This window comes from Ursus maritimus, unplaced genomic scaffold (assembly GCF_017311325.1).
Source record: "Ursus maritimus isolate PB19 unplaced genomic scaffold, ASM1731132v1 scaffold_1, whole genome shotgun sequence".
NCBI lineage: Eukaryota > Metazoa > Chordata > Mammalia > Carnivora > Ursidae > Ursus > Ursus maritimus.
In genome coordinates, this window is record NW_024423343.1 from 8,964,190 (window position 1) to 8,980,510 (window position 16,321).

At 37.3% G+C, this 16,321-nt stretch overlaps 1 protein-coding gene across 1 annotated transcript in view; it reads right to left on the reverse strand.

The window, feature by feature from the left end:
- CAB39 (calcium binding protein 39) overlaps window positions 1–16,321 on the reverse strand; it is an 86,826-nt gene that overhangs the window by 35,564 nt on the left and 34,941 nt on the right. The window contains exon 2 of the mRNA XM_040639229.1: window positions 14,603–14,758. Coding sequence (XP_040495163.1) covers window positions 14,603–14,716 — 114 coding nt within the window. The 5' untranslated portion in view covers window positions 14,717–14,758. The remainder of the gene's footprint in view (window positions 1–14,602; window positions 14,759–16,321) is intronic.

Here is a 16,321-nt window from a genome sequence, read left to right on the forward strand (position 1 = left end):
TCTTAAATCAGTCAGGAGGAGAGAGACCAACCCATTTTCTCAGAGAAAATGAATTATGAATTGAAATGTTAGATGTGAAGCGACACTGCAAGTATGGAATCAGAGCATCTTAAATGTTGAAAGGAACATCAGAGATCATCCAAATAAGTGTGTGTGTTTTTAAAGATTTATTTATTTATTTGAGAGAGAGAGAGAGCACGTGTGAGTGTGGTCGGTTGGGGGAGGCGGAGCAGACTCTTTGTGGAGCCCAACACAGGGCTCGATCTCACAACTCTGAGATGTAGACCTGAGCCGAAACCAAGAGTCAGGTGCTTAACCAACTGTACCACCCAGATGCCCCAAGTGGTTTTTAAATCCTTTTGGGGCCACTGATATCCTGCTCCCTACTTCCATCCATCACCGTTTTTCAAAATAAAAATCTTATATAGAATCCCAACATACAAATGAGGATAAAGTAAAACTAAAAAAACGGACAAATGAAGAAGGAGCACCTGAAACCATGGTTGGCTTTGCTATCTAGAGCACGCCTTTGGAACATTAAGTTTAAAAGCAAAAAACCACATATACCAACATACGCTTTCCCTGGCCCCCATTTCTAACCAAAATAAGAATCCCTGCTTTAATCTATCCCATCGGAAATATCAAAGTTTCTCTAAATAAGTAGGCAGCAAACTTTTTGTGGGTCATATAGTCTCTGTCACAACTAGTCAACTCTGCCACTGTAGCAGGAAAGCAGCCACAGACCATATGTCAACGAATGGGCATGGCTGTGTTCCAATAAAACTTTATTTATTAAAGCAGATAATGGGCGGTCCTGGGCTGTAGTTTACTGACTCGTGCACTGGAAAATATGTGGTGGGCAGAAAATAGGCCAAAGGGTATGTGACCCTAGAGTTAGCTGTATACAACTATCAAATCCTCTCAATTCTCCTTCAGAAATCTAGTCACATGTCTTGCTTCTCCTCATCCTTCAGCTTTCTTTGGCACCAGCATTCTCTCACGAAGTTCATCTTCTACCATTACGTCCATCTTCACCAACACATTTCCAATCTCACCCCATCTCTGACTTGAAACATTGCTAGTGGGAATGAAAAGTGGCACGGCAACTCTGGAAGACTCTGGTGGTTTCTTGCAAACTAAACATGCGGTTATCTTATGACCCAAGAATTGTACTCTTGGGCATTTATCCCAGAGGAATGAAAGCCTACGCTCAGACAAAACCTGTACAAAAATGTCCACAGTAGCTTTATTTGTAATAGCCAAAAACCGGAAACAGCCTAGATGTCCTTCAACAGGTGACTGATTAAACACACTGGGGTACGTCCACAGAATGGACTAGTAAAACTCAGCAATCAAAAGGAATTATCACTACTCACAACTACTTGCATTGATCTTATGGGAATTAAGCTGAGTGAAAAAAAGCCAGTCTCAAAAGGTTATACACTGTTTGATTCTATTTATAAGATATTCTTTAAATAACAAAATTATAGATTTGGAGAACAGATATGTGGTTGCCAGCAAGGGTTAGGGAAAGGGGGAGAGGAGATGGGTGTGGCTATAAAGAGATAGCAAGGGGGGCCTTGTGGTGATGGAACAGTTCTGTCTTAATTGTGGTGGTGGTTACAAAGAAACCACACAGCGACACACGCGCATGAGCACACATATAAAACTGATGAAATGTGAACAAGGGCTGTGGACCATATCAATGTCAATTTCCTAGTCTTGATACTGGATACAGTTATATGCCATTTTACCACTGTATACCCTGTATACTTTTTTGCGACTTCCTAGGAATGAATAATTATTTAAAAATAGATTTAAAACAAAGCAAAACCACCACCACAAAGATTTCTGCAGCTCCCTCAGTCCATCTTTAGAGTGTACGTAAGGCCTTTTTCAATCTACCACAATCTCCCCCTGTGGCCTCACTTCCCACCATTCCCCTCTATCCAGTCACCCCTACAATGTCACCCTGAACTTGTCACCATGTTCTGGACATACCATAAACAGTTTCACATTCCATTCCCTCTCATTCTTTGCCTGGCAACACCTTAAAATCCAGTTCAAATGTCACTTCAAACTTACTGCTGTATCTGTACCTGTCTCTGACACAGGTAGTACTGTTTTATTCTGCTGGCTCCCATAGAATTTCATTCATATCTCCAAGTCTCTCTATATCACATTATATTATTTGTATATCTTTCTTTTAGTAGATTATAAACTCCTTAAGAACAGACAAAATTTGATCCATGTGCCCGTCTGTCTGCCCACAGAGATGAGGGCACTAAAATGTCTGTGGATTCAATCAAGTTGGGAATCTTTTGCAAAAGATGACAACGGAGGTAACAAAGTCATCTTTTGCAAGAGCCTGTCCTTCCAACCACCATGCACATGAAACTTGGCATAAGGAAACAATTCACATGGGAATCATTGTTTATAAAGCCATCTTTTTCAGGAACAATTTTGAAATGATCTATTAAGCAGAATTTTCCATGCTTCTGTTCACCATTAGTTTATATAATCAAATTTATTATAATTTACATGTGACTAGTTATTATTATTGAGAAATACCTCAAAGAGCTCAGATTTTTTGGTGGGGGGAGGAGGGAGGCTTAAATCATTTATTATTTTGTTTTATATTTTTCTTTAAAGATTTATTTATTTTAGAGCTAGAGAGTGCACACATGCACAAATACGAGCAAGGGGAGGGGCAGAGAGAGAGAGAGAGAGAGAGGGAGGAAGCAGACTCCCCACTGAGCACAGAGCCCAATGTGGGGCTCAATCTCAGGACCCTGAGATCATGACCCGAACCAAAACCAAGAGTCAGACACTTAACTGACTGAGCCACTCAGGCACCCACTGTCTTATATTTTTCTTTTTTTAATTTCCTTATACCCCCCTCTGGTTTACAAAAGAATCATTGTAAACACTTGTCCTCTACATATGGACCAATCTATATTTAATGCCTTAAATATCAATTCATTCTCAAAAAGGTATCTATTACATGACCTCATTGAAAAAATAAAGTTTTTTTTTATTTTTTTTATTTTTTTTATTTTTTTAAAGATTTTATTTATTTATTTGACAGAGATAGAGACAGCCAGCGAGAGAGGGAACACGAGCAGGGGGAGTGGGAGAGGAAGAAGCAGGCTCATAGCAGAGGAGCCTGATGTGGGGCTCGATCCCATAACGCCGGGATCACGCCCTGAGCCGAAGGCAGACGCTTAACCACTGTGCCACCCAGGCGCCCCGAAAAAATAAAGTTTTTAAATCAAAGTAAATTAAGATATAAGATGTGAGATGCAATCTAAAAGTAAACAGAAAAATATTGTTGGTGCCAAATATCTGACAAAAGCAATTCTATTTTCACATAATTTTTGTGTTAATTAAAAAAACAAAACTCCTATACACACACACACGCACGTACCTCTCTACTAAAGAAAATGTCTGAGTAGTCTAAGCTGAAAGATCATGGACTAAGAATAACCTATTAATAACCTTCTGGTGTCAAAGACTACTCTAAACAAGTTGAGTAACCATGAGTCACTGTTAAATGGCCATGCTAGGAAAGGCTACTCCCTTCGCCCCTCTTAAATATGCCAACATAGAGCAAACTTATTCCTCTCATGAAACGAGTGAATATAGCCATTCAACACTGGAAAACAAGCATTCACAGCAATGAAGGGACCCAAGTATAAGCTGAACAAGGCAGTCGAACCTTCTTTATACAGCATGCAGTGGGCAAAGAGTGTGTAAATAGTCATTACATATACAGATTCATGTGGCTGTTAGCAATGAAAGAACAAAATTCCATCCCATCCCACTCCACCCCCATGCCCCAGTTACCTAAAAATAAGGATGGTGAGATAAACCATTTTTCCCCCTAAAAGTATAGGGAAAGTAGTTTTTAAATTCTTTTAAAAAGGTGTGGCATGGTTCCTAAGGGACTAATCTATTTGTATTATATACAATTCTTAATATGGCAGCTGTGTACCATGTAAAACAAGTAAAAATACCAATATTACAAACAAGGGAATAAACATTCAAATGTTTTATTTATCATTTCGTCTACAAGATCACAAGAAATGAACGAGAAAATGCCCGTGGATATAATGAGTAAAGCAGAAACAGGCACAGATTCACCATGAGTTTGGCAGAGCTGGGAGTGAATTCCACCTCTGACTCCAATACATGGGTTAATGGGTTATATTAGAAACAATAGCTTTCTTTATATGGATCATGAGAATAATAACAGGCAACTATTATACCTCAAAATAAGATAGATGCCTATTTTCTATGAAGGCACCTTGCAAAATACGGTGTTGTTTCAACATAAGGATGTGTCAACCATGCAAAGTTTGTATTCCTTCTACAAGACCTAAGTGGGCTCTCAGCGGTGCCAAATATATATCCAGAGACAGAAATCTCCTCTCTCTCAGAGAAGCCAATTTCCACCTATTATTTTTCCTAATAGCAAGATGAAATTGGACTCCTGTTTTACTTCCACTTACAGGTTTTAATTCTATCTTCCGCCACCATCTGGAACCTTCCCTTTCCTCATATAAGATGATCCCCTAAAAACATTTTACTAGGAGCCTAGGGCTCACATTTTATTCTTTCTCTACTTCAGATCTCCAGTTCATTCAATTATTCCTCATGGCAGAGTTCTCCATTTCTGTGACAGCTGGTCACTCCTCTCTCAACGCATTCAAGTATGGACTGGTCTATATACAGCAAAAGACGATCACTTTGAATTTAAATACTGTATTTCTATTATTGCCACCTAGGCTTTCAGTAGTCCTTTTGGGTGCTTCTATTGGGTGCTACGATCTATTCTCAGGGCAAATGTATGTGGCTTGTAAGCCACCTCTATCCCAGCTGACCCATGGATAGTCTTTTCTTACTCTCTTTATTGAATTATAATTGACATACAAGAAACCACAGATTTTAAAGTGTACAATTTGGTAAGTCTGGACTTATGTATACACCCATGAACCCATCAAGACATTAAACATATCCATCACCACTAAGAGTCCTCCGAAGTCCCCTACTTTGCCAACCCCACTCTAACCCTCCACATTCCTGCCAATCCCAAAGCAACCACCGACCTGCTTTCTGTCATTATGGGTATCCATAGAGTTTTGCAGAAATAGAACCATACATTATGTACTCTTTATAGGCTGGTTTCTTTCACTCAACATAATTATTTTGAGATTCAATCATGTTGTTGTGTACAGCAACAATTCCTTCTTTTTTATTGCTGAGTAGTATTCCTTTCTATCGATGTACTGAAACTGGTTTATTCACACACTTGGACTATTTCCTATTTTACACTATTACAGATAATGTTGCTATGAATAGTTATGTACAAGTCTTGGTGTGGACATATACTTCTTGTTCTCTTGGGTAAATACCCAGGAATGGGATGCTAGATACAAAATTAGCTTTTAAGAAATGGTTAAACTGTTTTTGGTAGTGGTTTCTCATCTTACAGTCCCACCAGCAGTTCCAGATGTTTTGCATAATCGTCAACATTTGGTCTAGCCTGAGTTTTCAATTTTTGCCATTCTAATGGTGTTCAATCTCCTCATAGTTTTACTTTGCAATTCCCTAATGATTAATATCTTTTCAAGTGCTTATCTGACTGTATTTTCTTTGGTGAGTATATTCGGACTTCTTGCCCATGTTTTACTGGATTGTTTGTTTTCATATTGTTAGGTTTTCAGAGTTCTTTGTATATTCTGGATGCAATCTTTTATCAGATATACGCTTTGCAAAGATTTTCCCTCATTCTGTGGCTTTTTCATTCTTTTAAGTGTCTTTTGATGAGCAGAAAGTTTTAGTGTTGATGAATTCCAATTTATTAATTTTTTCTTTTAATACAGTATGCTTTTGGTATCATACCTAAGAATTCTTTGCCTAGCCCAAGGTCACAAAGATTTTCTATTTTCTTTTAGAAGCTTTATAATTTTAGGTTTTACATTTAGTTGTATGATCCATTTTGAGATAAATTTTGTACCCGGCATGAGTTGTGGGCCCAACATTTTTTCTTTTGCATATGCGGCTATCAAATTGTTTCAGCACCAATTGTTGAAACAACTACCCTTTCGAATTGCATTTGCTTCTTTGTTAGAAATTTTCCATAGACATGTAGGTTTATTTCTAATTCTGTTCTATTCCACTGGCCTATGTGTACTTCTTTATGCCGATGCCACACTGTTTTGATTATTGTAACTTTAGAATTCTTGAAATCAGGTGGTGTGAACCCTCCAACTTTGTTTTTGTTCCAATTTGTTTTGATTGTAGGTCCTTTGCATTTCCATATAAATTTCAGAGCCAGTTTGTTAATTTCTACAAAAAAGTCTGCTAGAATTGCAATGAATCTACAAATCAGAATTTCAGGAACCGACATTTTAATAATGTTGCATCTTCCAACCCATGAACAAGTATATCTCTCACTTATTTAGGTCTTTCAACTTAGCAAGATTTCGTAGTTTTCAGTGTCTAGATCTTTCAAAGATTATCCCTAAATATCTCATATTTTTTTGATACTATCCCAAATAATTTTTTTTCAATTTCAATTTTGGGCTTTTCATTGCTACTATACAGAAATACAACTGTTCTTTGTATACTGATGTTGTAACCTGTGACCTTGCTGAACTTATGTAATATTCTAATAGGTTTTTTGTAAATTCCTTCAGCTTTTGTACGTAGATGATCATGTCATCCACAAACAAAGACAGTTTTACTTCTTCCTTTTCATGCCTTTTATTTTTTTCTTGCCTGCCTGCGCAGGCTAGAAACTCCAAGAACAAGGTTGAATAGAAGTGGTAAAAAGTGAACATCCCCTTTTCTTTTGTTTTTCCCCCTTTCTTATTCTTGATCTTGGAGATATATGATTCAGCCTTTCATCATTATGTATATAGTGCTAGCTGTAGGGTTCTTGTAGATGCCCCTTGTTAGGTTGTTCTATTTCTAATTTGCTTAGAGTTTTATCAGGATCGGTTTTTTTTCTTCTTTCTTTTCATCTACTGACGTGTAGTTTGTGAATACAACGAATTACATTGATTGATTTTTGAATGTTAAACTAGCCATGGGTTCTAGAAATAATACATGACTTGGTCATGACGTATGGCCCTATTAGTTTATAACCTGTGCATCTATGTTCATAAGGGATATTAGTCTATAGTTTTCTTGTAATGTCTTTGGTTTGGTATCAGGATAATCCTGGCCTCACAGGATGCGTTAAGAACTATTTTTTTTCTTAAATTTTCTGGAAAAGTTTATGTAGAAATTGTGTTATTTCTTCCTTAAATGTTTGGTAGAAATCTTTAGTGAAACCATCTATGCCTACATTTTTCTGTGGGAGAAAATTACTAACTAAATTTCAAATTACTTTAATGGATATAGGACTATTAAAGTTATCCATTTTTTTTCTTGAGTGAGACTGGGCAAATTATGTCTTTCAAAGAATCTGCCCATTTCATCTAAGTTGTCAAATTCATTGGCATGAAGTTGTTCACAATATTCCCCCCCCCAACTTATTACTTTTTTAATATCTGTAGAATCTGTAGTGATGTCAACTCCTTCAATGATGATACTGGTGATTTGTGTTTTCTCCTCATCAGTCCTAGCTAGAGTTTATCAATTTTATTCAACTTCTCAAAGAACAAGTTTTTGATTTTTTTCCTGATTTTTATTTAACAGATTTCTGCTTTGATCTTTGTTTCTTCTTACTCCGTTTGATTTGCTCTTCTTTTTCTGGTTTCTTAAGGTGGGCACTAAGACCTTTCTTCTAATATTTGCATTTAGTGCCATAAAATTTCCCCAACTAATGTTTTAGCAACATCACACTAATTCCAATGTTGTGTTTTTGTTTTTATTCCACTCAAATAACTTTCTAATTTATTTGATCCATGAATTATTCAGAAGTATGTTTAGTTTCCAAATATTTTGGAATTTTTCCAATGCTATTACTGATGTCTAATTTAATTCTACTGTAGCCACAGAACATATGTTATATAAATTTATCCATTTAAAGGTACTGGAACTTCTTTTAAGGCCCAAAATATGGTCCACATTTACTAAAAATGTGCCGTATGTCAAAAGGAGGTAGGAGTGTTCTGCTCTGCTGTGGTTGGATAGAGGATTCTATAAATATCAGTAAGGTCAAGTTGGTTGATCGTATCTTTCTGGTCTACTAGAAAATCCTTGGTGATTTTCTACTTAATTGTTCTATCAAGTATTGAGATTGGGGTACTGAAATCTCCAACTATAACTGTGTATTTGACTGACTCACCTTGCAATTTTATGTTTTTGCTTTACTTTGCTTTAAGGCTCTGTTACTAGATGCATAAATATTTAGGATTGTTATGTTCCTTGGATTAACTGACCTATATTTTATCATGAAATGATTTATCCCTGGTAATATTCTTTGCTCTGAAATCTACTTTTGCCTGATATTAATAAAGGTACTCCAGCTTTTTTTTTTTTGACAAGTATTACTATGGTATATCTTTTTCCATCCCTGTAACCTAATTGTGCCATTATCTTTATTTATTTATTTTTGAAATATTTATTTATTTAGAGAGCAGGAGCATGGGGGGGGGCAGAGGGAAAGAGAGAGAGAGAGCGTGCATCCCAAGCAGACTCCACACTGAGCATGGAGCCTGATGTGGGGCTCGATCCCATGACCCTAAGATCATGACCTGAGCCGAAATCAAGAGTCGGAGGCTCAAGTGACTGAGCCACCCAGGCACCCCTCTGTCATTATCTTTAAAGTTCATTTCTTATAGGCACATAAAGTTAGGACTTTTTCATTCAATCTACGGATCTCTGCCTTTTAATTGAGGTATTCAGACCATTTATATTTAATGTGATTACTGATATGGTATATTTGAGTCTATCATCTTGCTGTTTGTTTTCCATTTATCCCATCTGTTCTTTAATATCCCCCCTTTTCCTCTTTTTCTGCCTTCTTTTGGTTTAATCAAGTATTTTTAGTGATTCTGTTTTATTTTTTCCTTTGGCATCTAGCTCTGGTTTTTAAAAAAAATTTTTTTAAAGATTCTAATACAAAGCTATATTTTTTTCTGTATTACATTTTATCAGTTAAGAACATGCCCTTCCTTCAACCTCTGCTCCACCACCCCTAGCTAATAAACCCTCCTCTGGTGCCTGATTTAGTTACATACAGAGTGTACTACTCTTCTACAATATTTGTCATTCACAAACTCTGCTAATAAGCCCTTTAATTCTCTTCATATAAATCAATAACAACAAATCAACAGCTTAGAGTTGAGGGCAGTATCTTACAACAGATCACTACAACCCTGCCTAGAAGCTCTGAGTGATCCACTAATCATGTCCACTGGGTATAATTATTCATCCAATCATTAAAAATGTCCTCTGAGCATCCTGAACTACAGGGGAAGATAATTAATAAACATAAAACTATATGGAAGACACTAAAGACCAATAGGGTAGATCTCTTGAGAAAGGTCATTTATCTCACTGCTTCTATGTGTGGTAGCACAGAAAGGCAATGTGATACTTGGCCAACATCATAAAAATCTAGAAGATATCTGGCTATTACACACCCTTATTAGTCACAAATTCAAAATACAAATTGTTATATATTCTCAGTAACACCTGTTTTATCCTATTCAGTAGGAATTAAGAGTTCAGAAGAGCCACAAGGTAACAGCATTTCAAGTTAACTGTGCTTTCAATAAATGCAAATAGTTATTGAGCTCTGTCTTTGGAAGGTTTATAGTCTAACAGGGGGAAGAAAGAATAAACAAACATCATTAGTATATTAAAAATGTTAAGTGCTACAAAGGAAAATAGAGCAAGATCAAAAGGAAGAGGAATGCCAGACAGAAGAGTTGTATTTTGAATAGGGGGTTGGGTGAAAAGTGACATTTGAGCAAAGACGTGAAGGTGATAAGGGAGTAAGCCAAGCAGAGAGCTGAGGTAGAACATTCTAGGCAAAAGAAACAGCCAAATGCAAAGGCTTAAAGGCAAAAGCATGACTGGAGTGTATGAAGAAAGGAAGCCAAGGAAGCCAATGTGTGTGTGTGGGGGAGCACCTGGAAAAGGGACCACTGAAACCACAGGCCTGACTGTCCAGGGCAAGGGTCATCATATATTTTTCTGCTAAAGGGTAGACAGTAAGTATTTTAAGCTTCGCAGGCCACATTAAGATCTCTGTTGCATATTCTTCTTTGCTTTTTAAACCACTCCTTTGAAAATGTAAAAACCATTCTTAGTTCACGAGCCTTACAAAAACAGGCCTAAGGCAAGGATTTGGCCTGTAGAACTTAGTTCAGACCCTTGTAAGGACTGTGACTTTAAGGGAAATATTATTTGACTCCTGTTTGGAAGAACCACTATAGAGGAAGGAAAGAGAGAGAGAGTTAAAAGGATACTGTAGTAATCCACAGCAGAGATAACGGTAGCTCAGACCGGAGGGGTAACTAGCAAAATGGGAGACATGGTTAGATTCTGGCTTTTAAATATTTCCCCCCCCCAGATAAAGTGAATGGATTTGCTCATGAAATGAATTTAGGAAATGTGAAAGGACTCATTGATGACGCAAGACTTTTGGCCTGAAAAGCCGGAAGGACCGAGTTTCATTAACTATGGTTGGAAAGACTGTGAGTGGATGTGTGAAGTGTGTGTTCTGCTTCAAAATAAAGTAGAATTTATATTCTTTCAAACCCGCCACAACTCTGTAGCTATTTTATTTTTCTAGAACTTCAGAATAATTTTTTAGGTTACAAAAAGATCCTACTGTGATCTGAATTGCTGTAAGTTTAAAAATTAATTTGATAAGAAATGGCATCTTAACTATTTGCCAGCTGAAAACATGGACCAGGCAGGTATTCTTTGGTGCCTCTGAACAAGGTTTTATGGTTTTCTTCAAACAGGTTCTTTATACTGCCTGATGAAAGTATTCCCAGACATCTTATATTTTTTTTTGTTGCTATTGTAAATGAAATACTTTCTTTAAAAATTACAATTTCTAGATAGTTCTGATTCGTATTTAGGGATGCTAAAATTTTCTACTGATTTAGCTGCCCTTGTGAACTCCCATTTTCACATTGGTTTACTTGTGTTTTATACAGATATATGAATATCCCAACAATGTAATTTTCCTTATTTATTTGCAGTAGCTGTATTTTTTATTTCTAAATCATTTCTTTATGCACTGGCTAAATTTCCAGAACAATGCTAAGTAAGTCATAGCAAGCACTCTGGTTTTAATGGGACTACCCTCAAGTTTTCAGTCTTAAGTATGAGGTCAAAGTTGTTTTTCATGGTTTTTAATTGAGTGATCAGATTTTCATCTTTCCATTGTTTTTTAGGTCTCAGTTCCCTCTTTACCATCTGCATCAGTTGCTACTTCCTTTTGCATCTTGATAACAAGGTGAGTCAGAAATTTCAGGGTCCTCCTTCCCTCTTCTTAATTTATTTTAGAACAAGTAATTTGCATGGATTGCCTTTTGGAGTTGTCCCTTTCCTTTGGGAAATTTATTTTTCATAAATTCAACTATTTTTCTTTGCTTTGTTTATTCTAATAACAGGAAGTCTATTCTTGCTAAGGTTTAAAGCATGAGTTCTCATGCTTACTGACATTTTGGGCCAGGTAATTCCTTGCTGTGGGGGGCTGTCCCATGTTTAGCACCATCTCTGGCCTTTACTAACTAGATGCCAGTTGCAGCCCTCCCTCCAGCGTTAAAACCAATGATGTCTCTAGACACTGCCAAATGTCCCATAAATGGGAAATTGCCCCTGGTTGAAAACCACTGATTTAGTAAAATAGATGATATGGATTCCAACAGAGACTAAACTTGCTTTCTAAAGATTTATATATTTATTTATTTGGGGGAGAGAGAGAGAGAGAGAGCATGAGAGAGTGGGGCTTGATCCCACAACCCTGAGATCATGACCTGAGCCGAAACCAAGAGTCTAACGTTTAACCAACTGAGCCACACGGGCAACCTTAAACTTGGCTTTCTGTAATTATAAAACTCATCTCCAATGCCACCTCCTCAATGAGGCTTCCTCATATAACCCATCTAAATTAGGATACTCTCCTTACCCAACGCAACCCACCTATACACACATACACCTTCTGTTAACTACCATAGATTTCAAAGCGTGGACCTCTGGGGACCTTTAAGACCCTTTCAAGGGAATCATGAGGTCAAAACTATTTTCAATCAATACCAACACATCATTTGCCTTTTTCTGCTATACTGCCATTTGCACTGATGGCACTGACCCCCTAGACTGAGTCAAGACACGGACAGGAAACTGTACTAGCCATCATTGTCATCTTCATTATCATGCACTCAGTTAAGAACAACAAAAAAGTCAGTTTCACTTAAGAATGTCATGAGGAAGCAGGAACAAAATATTCATTTTATTATAAATTTTGATCTTTGAGTACACATACGTCTTTTTAACATTTGGTGTGATAAATGGGGAGTGTGCATAAAACACTTTCTGCCCCTTACTGAAATATAACTGGCTGTCTTAAGGAAAGTACTTGTATGATTGTTTGAGCTATGAGCTGAACAAGCCACTTTTTTAATGGCAAATCATTTTTACTTGAAAGAAAACTGACAAATCATTCAGGCTTGGATATCTGGCAGACATACTCTTGAAAATGAATGAAGTAAATCCGTCAGTTTTAGGGAAAACACCCAACAGTATTTGTTACCAAATTTCAATTTTGAATGTAACATGCATAAGTCCGACCACTTTCCAATACTTAGACTTTTCTGATGGGATTAGTGGTAATACTTAAAAATGTGAATTTTTTATATCGTATAAAGTGTCAGCATTTGGAAGATGTGTATATGCCAGGGATCCAATACTTTGTAAATGATCAATGAATGTTACAAAATCATGCATGGATAAAAGATCTTTTAAAAATGCAGAGTATGAAAAGCTTATTCACATACTTTCAGATTCTGTTACAACCAAGGAACTATCAATTGTTGAATTTTGGTTTGGTATAAAAAAATATGCAAAATTATCTGAAAGGCTTTTCTTAAAATACACTTCCCTTTCCCACCTATACATCTGTATGAGGCCAGATTTTCTTTATATACTTCAACCAAAATAACATATGACAGCAGACTGAATGCAAACACAAAGATGAGAATCGAGTTATTATCTGTTACATCAGACTTTTTTAAAAAAAGTTTTATCATATCATTGACATTTACCTATATCTTACTATGGGACTTCGAGAAACTATCTAGAATTTCCATGCAAGATCTACTAACTGAATAGCCTTTCACAAAGCTTAATCCCATGAATATGAATTTCTTTTCTTCACAGGAACACAGGTAAACCACAGAGTCTTAGACTTAAAAAGATGTTAAGCAGTCTAATATTCAATAACCCAAGACAGGAAACAACCTTCTAAAATAAACCAGGGTGGAAAATGTCATTCCAATGAGTGCTCATTCAAACAATAGTAGGTATCCAGCCCATGGGAGTCAGGTACTGTGGAGGACACAAGTGGACCAGAAATAATACATGGGTCAAAGAGCTCATGTTCTAAGGGAGACAAAAACCTGACACAAATAAAATCATGTTCAAGATGGTGGCAGTGCTGGCATTTCCAAAGGAGGTGGCCAAAAGGTAGAGATTTGTTTTAGGGGGCAAGGGTGAAGTAGGAAAGGGAGTACTCTGGGAAGCGATCTAGGAAAAAGAAAGGTATAAAGTGGTTCTGAAAGATGAATGGGGCTGAGGTAGAAACGGAGGGGGTGAATAAGACAAAGGCATTAAAAACAGTATAGGTGATTATTTGCTTTAGCTGCTCTAACAGAGGCCAGCTGAGATTGTTAGAGCACACAGAACTAAGGGGAAGAAGGGCTGAAAATCACCTAGAGAAGCAGAGACCAGGTCATGAAGGGTCTTGTGTGCCATGGCAGGAGTCTGCACGGAAGGTTTAAAGAAGGGGAGGTATTTTAGAAAGAGTATTAAGGACCAAGCTACTGCTAAGGTCCTTAAGAAAGGTCATGGGGGTCTTCATCAAGTGGGAACGGAAGTCAGGATCAATTCATAAATCCCTTAGGAAGTAGGGGTTGATACTATTTCATGAAAGATCACAACTTAAAGAAGGAGACAGATTGGGATGAAAGCCAAGTTTTAGACTATGGTGACCGCGTAGAGGGAGATACTCGTCATGGATAAAGGGAACACGGAAAGGAGGAAAGGAAACCGGGAGAGATGCCTCTCCAAGAAGACCACCAGTGGCAACAGTGATTTCAGGAATCAGATAAACCACATCAACGATGAAAACAAAACAAAAACAAAAACAAAAACAAAAACAAACCCCAAATTTAAATAAACTTGAAAACCTAAAATGAAAAACCGAGGAAAAAGTTGGAAATCGATTTGCTAGATGGCAGTACAGAAGAAAGCATGTGGCGTTTAAGCAGCAGCAAATACCACTTTAGGATTCTATTTTAAAAATCCCAAATTGGGATTTATTGATCTTTTAAAATCACCTCATACTCTGCCTTACATTTGCTCCTAATCAAAAGATTGAAAATATAAAATAAAGCCAAATGCATACCTTTTCTGCTTTTTTGTCAGAAATGTCTTGCTTTTCCAGAACGGCCATGCTCTCCTTCAGGTTCTTCACAATGTCTGCTGGCGATTTGTGAGACTTCCCGAACGGGAACGGCATGGCGGCAGCGATAGACGCCTCGCTGCGCTCTGCCTACTTTACCTGCGGACACAGCACAACACAGAAGTGAGAAAAGTGGGGTCAACAGAAGACATACTTTTTAAATCCTAATGTGGGAAGAAAATCAGTGTTTGAGAAAGTCATTTTATGACAAGACTTTCAAAATGAGCATGAACTGGGAAACCCACAAATATACAAGGGAAATGATAATGCAGAGATATCTTAGAATGACAGAACACTTTGTACTTTTCAAGATACCTTTTTTATCACCTGCTCTCCTAACCACCCATTTAAGGAGGAACCTGCTGGTGCTGATGAGCAGGGCAACTAGTACTGCCAGGCCCACACTAAGCACTTTAATTCCTCATCTTATGGGATCTTTTTAAACAATTCTCTGAGGGACATTATTACTCCCATTTACAAGCAAACTTTAATGAGGTCAAGAAACTGACTCAAGGTACTAAGCAATAAAACCAGCTCAGGTCTGTCTTGATCCAAAGTGTCCTTAATCACCACACTATAACCTCTAATTAAGAGATACCTGTATTTTACAGTTGAGGAAACTGAGGCAAAAAGCGAGGTAAGGAGCTCAGCCAAACAGCACTAGCAACAGGCTCACTCTCTAGGTCTCTCCAGATGCACCTTGGCCAGTGTTTACACTGTTTCCTCCCAAGCGCCCATTGGGCACACACCCCCTTCTCTTCAGTCTGTTAGGGTCTCAGAGTTGGAGGGAATCTTGGACCGAGCCTTGGGCAAATCTCCCAGCAGATCCTCAAGTTCCTTAAGTGACAGTTTCAATGTGTACTCTTTCTGCCTGGGTAAGACTATCTCCTACGAAGGAACTCATTGAATAAGACCCTGGGGATAATGAGCTTCTGGAAGTTCTTAATTTTTTGTGGGTAGCAGAAAACAATATTTCAACCATATAAACCACAATATTACATCATATAAAAGGAGGACATCAACTATTCCAAGAAGTCACCATGAAAAAACAAAGTTACAAACAAGACAAACAATGGAAGTAACTTGGGAACGTGTCAGAACTTATTATTACTTTTACTAAATAAACTGAAAGAAGTTATGTTCACAGACATTAAACAACCTCATGTAAGATACCAAAAGATAACATTTTTGAGAAGAATCTTACAGATCACTTAGGTCAGTGGTTTTCAAACCGTGACTTCCAAACTCCTATATTTAACTGTCCCTGGGGCCCACTGCCCACCTCCGCCAAAGTTTTTTCCCCATGTCAACATAAAATATCTCCACTGCACAGCATCATTAACAGTTCTTTTGAACTTTGCCTAAGACTTCACTTGAATGAAGTATTTGAAAGTTTTTTCTCTTAAGTTTGAGATACAGTGACCTGCATATCTGTTTATAAACACACAGGAGGAAATAGCATGCAAATTAACACTAATGTTAAGCCTACAATTAAATCATGAACAAGTGTGTTATTTCTTGACATGTTTTGATATGATATGTTCTGACCAATCTTTACACCCAAAGATCATCTTTCTATCAGCTTGTAAATCTGCTTGATCACAGGACCAAGGAAAAATGTCCTCAAACACAGGTTCTCAAAATCCAAAGATGCATAAAATT